This window comes from Strix uralensis, unplaced genomic scaffold (assembly GCF_047716275.1).
Source record: "Strix uralensis isolate ZFMK-TIS-50842 unplaced genomic scaffold, bStrUra1 scaffold_258, whole genome shotgun sequence".
Taxonomy (NCBI): Eukaryota; Metazoa; Chordata; class Aves; order Strigiformes; family Strigidae; genus Strix; species Strix uralensis.
The window spans coordinates 1-3522 of record NW_027436856.1 but is presented as its reverse complement, the minus strand read 5'-3'; the positions used below and the strand labels follow the sequence as shown (position 1 = coordinate 3522).

General features: G+C 69.5%; 1 protein-coding gene across 1 annotated transcript; it reads left to right on the top strand.

The window, feature by feature from the left end:
- The first annotated feature begins 272 nt into the window (after positions 1 to 272).
- On the top strand, positions 273 to 2811 carry RABAC1 (Rab acceptor 1). The gene is given in 7 exon segments (XM_074857682.1): positions 273 to 876; positions 1432 to 1530; positions 1877 to 1908; positions 1911 to 1952; positions 1955 to 1975; positions 2430 to 2500; positions 2502 to 2811. Coding segments are annotated over 7 exon segments (753 nt in total). The 5' UTR covers positions 273 to 406; the 3' UTR covers positions 2520 to 2811.
- Positions 2812 to 3522: the final 711 nt, after the last annotated feature.

The window sequence follows — 3522 nt, the reverse complement described above, 5'->3', positions numbered from 1 at the left end:
CCCGCTGCCTCCCGCAGCCCCCCCGCGCTGCTCCGCGCCCCACAGCCCCCCCGCTGTGCTCGGCCCCCCATAATCCCCCCCGTCTCTCCCCCAGTCGCCCCCCCCCGGCCATGGCGGCCGCCAAACCCCCCCCCGGAGCATCTGTTCAACCCCACGGCTGACAGCGACCCCCTGGCCGCGCTGGGCACCAAGTGAGGGCGGGGGGGGCCGTGGGGCCGAGGGTGTGGGGCTGGGAGACGGGGGAGGCGGGAGCCGGCGCCGTGGGCCAGGTCTGACGGGGGTCTGGGGCCGTGGGGCGGGTCCCCCGTGGGTCTGGGACTGTGGGTCTGGGGCCGTGGGTCGAGTTCTCCGTGGGTCTGGGGTTGTGGGTCGGGTCTGTGGGTCCGTGGGTCTGGGTCTGTGGGTCATGTCTGTGGGTCCATGGGTCAGTTCCGTGGGTCTGGGTCCGTGGGTCCATGGGTCTGTGGGTCCGTGGGTCGTGTCCGTGGGTCGGTGGGTCGTGTCTGTGGGTCTGGGTCTGTGGATCGGGTCTGTGGGTCCATGGTCTGGGTCCGTGGGTCTGTGGGTCCGTGGGTCGGTGGGTCGTGTCTGTGGGTCCGTGGGTCGGTGGGTCGTGTCCGTGGGTCCGTGGGTCGGGCCCGTGGGTCGCAGCCCGTGGCGCTGGGCGCAGGCTGCCGGCCGTGCTGCCCCCCGGGCCGGCCCGCAGTGGCTCGAGGCGCGGCGCGCGGGCGTCCGGCCCTGGGGCTCCTTCCTGGACCAGCGGCGCTTCGGGGTCCCGCGGAGCTTCGGGGAGCTCTGCCAGCGCCTGGGCCACAACGCCGAGCACTTCCAGAGCAACTACCTCTGCGTGGGGCTCGGCCTCAGCCTCTACTGCCTGTGAGCTGGGGGGCGGGGGGGGCTGGGGGGGGCAGGATGGGGGCTGCGGGGGGCTGTGGGGCAGGATGGGGGCTGTGGGGGGCTGTGGGGCAGGATGGGGGCTGTGGGGGGCTGCGGGGCAGGATGGAGGCTGTGGGGGGCTATGGGGCAGGATGGGGGCTGTGGGGAGCTGTGGGGCAGGATGGGGGCTGTGGAGGGCTGCGGGGGGCTGTGGGGCAGGATGGGGGCTGTGGGGAGCTGTGGGGCAGGAGGGGGGCTGTGGGGGGGTGGGGGGGCTGCAGGGGGGCTGTGGGGGGCTGCTGTGGGCCAGGGGGCTGAGGGGGGTGGGGGGGGCAGGATGGGGGGCTGCAGGGGGACTGTGGGGGGGGCTGTGGAGCAGGGGGGGGCTGCGGGGGGGCAGGATGGGGGGCTGTGGGGGGCTGCTATGGGGCAGGGTGGGGGTCAAGGGTGGGGGCTGTGGGGCAGGTCAGTGTGGGGCCAGCTATGGGGCAGCCTCCCCCCCCTCAACCCCCCTGAGGCTGCTCTGCCCCACACCTGCCCCACATCTGCCCCCAGCATCACCTCCCCCCTGCTGCTGGTGGCTCTGGGGGTTTTCTTCGGCGCCTGCTACGTCGTCCGCCTGCGCGCCCAGCAGGCCCCGCTCGTCCTGCTGGTGCGAACTGGGGACACTGGGAGGCACTGGGAGAGCATAAGGGGGCACTGGGGGGACTGGGAAGGACTGGGGGGGCACTGGGAGGGACTGGAGGCACTGGGAGAGCATTAGGGGGGCACTGGGGGGGACTGGGAAAGACTGGGGGGGCACTGAGAGGGACTGGGAGGCACTGGGGGGCACTGGGAGAGCATAAGGGGGGCACTGGGGGGGACTGGGAGGCTATGGGGATGGACTGAGGGGCACTAGGAGGGGTTTGGGGGTCACTGGGAGCACTGGGGGGGGTCACAGGGCGGGTCACTGGGAGCACTGGGGTCGGGGTCACTGGTATCACTGGGATCCCCCCCGCAGGCCGGGAGCTGCCCCCGCACACCAGTACGTGCTGGCGGGGGGGTGTCGCTGCCGCTCTTCTGGCTGGCGGGGGCTGGGGCGCCGTTTTCTGGGTGCTGGGTGAGCCCCCCCCGGATACCCCCCCCCAAATACCCCCCGGATACCCCCCCCCCCAAATACACCCTCTGAGACCCCCCCAGAGACCCCCCAAACCCCCTGGGACCCCCCCAATACCCCCCCGAATAAATACCCCCCCCAAATACCCCCCCAACCCCTGGGACCCCCCCAAATACCCCCCCCCAAAATACCCCCCCAAAATAACCCCCCCGATACCCCCTGGGACCCCCCCAGACCCCCCCCAGACTAAATACCCCCCCAAATACCCCCAACACCCCTGGGACCCCCCTAGGACCCCCCAAAGCCCCCCTGGGAACCCCCCAAACCCTCCTGAGACACCCCAACCCCCCCCAAACTCCCCAGGACCCCCCCAGACCCCCCCCACGCCTGTCGGGGGGTTTCGGGTGTTTTGGGGCCCCCTCCTGACACCCCCCCCCCCATTTTTTTGCCCCCCCAGGGGCTACGCTGGTGCTGATCGGGTCTCACGCCGCCCTGCGCCAGCTCGACCCCCCCGACCCCCCCGAGCTGGCAGATGGAGCCGGTCTGACCCCCCCGGACCCAAAAACACCTGGAACCGCCCCAAAAACACCCGGAAACACCCCCAAAACCCTGGAACCGCCCCAAAACACCCGGAAACGCCCCAAAACCACCCAGAAATGCCCCAAACAACCCGAACCGCCCCAAAACACCCGGAACCGCCCCAAAACACCTGGAACCACCCCAAAACACCGGCCCCACCCCCCCCCACCCCCCGGCTGTTACCAGACCCTGCCCCCCCCCCCCCGGGTTCTGGGTCTCACGGCCCCCTCCATGTAATAAACATGTTGTGTGTCCGGAAACACACGTGTGCGGATTTTCTAGGGGGGGTGTGACATGTGTGATGTGTGAACGGCCCCTTGTGCCCCCCCCACGTGTGTCCATGACCCTCGTGTCCCCCCACGCATGTCCATGACCCTCATGTCCCCCCACACACGTGTCCATGACCCTCATGTCCCCCCACGTGTGTCCATGGCCCTCATGTCCCCCCATATGCGTGTCCATGACCCTCGTGTCCCCCCACACACGTGTCCATGGCCCTCATGTCCCCCCATATGCGTGTCCATGACCCTCGTGTCCCACACACACGTGTCCATGACCCTCGTGTCCCCTCACACACGTGTCCATGACCCTCATGTCCCACACACACGTGTCCATGACCCTCGTGTCCCCCCACACGTGTCCATGACCCTCGTGTCCCCCCACACACGTGTCCATGACCCTCATGTCCCACACACACGTGTCCATGACCCTCGTGTCCCCCCCACGTGTCCATGACCCTCGTGTCCCCTCACACACGTGTCCATGACCCTCGTGTCCCACACACACGTGTCCATGACCCTCATGTCCCCTCACACACGTGTCCATGACCCTCGTGTCCCACACACACGTGTCCATGAACCTCGTGTCCCCCCACACACGTGTCCATGACCCTCGTGTCCCCCCACACATGTCCATGACCCTCATGTCCCACCACACACGTGTCCATGGCCCTCATGTCCCACACACACTGT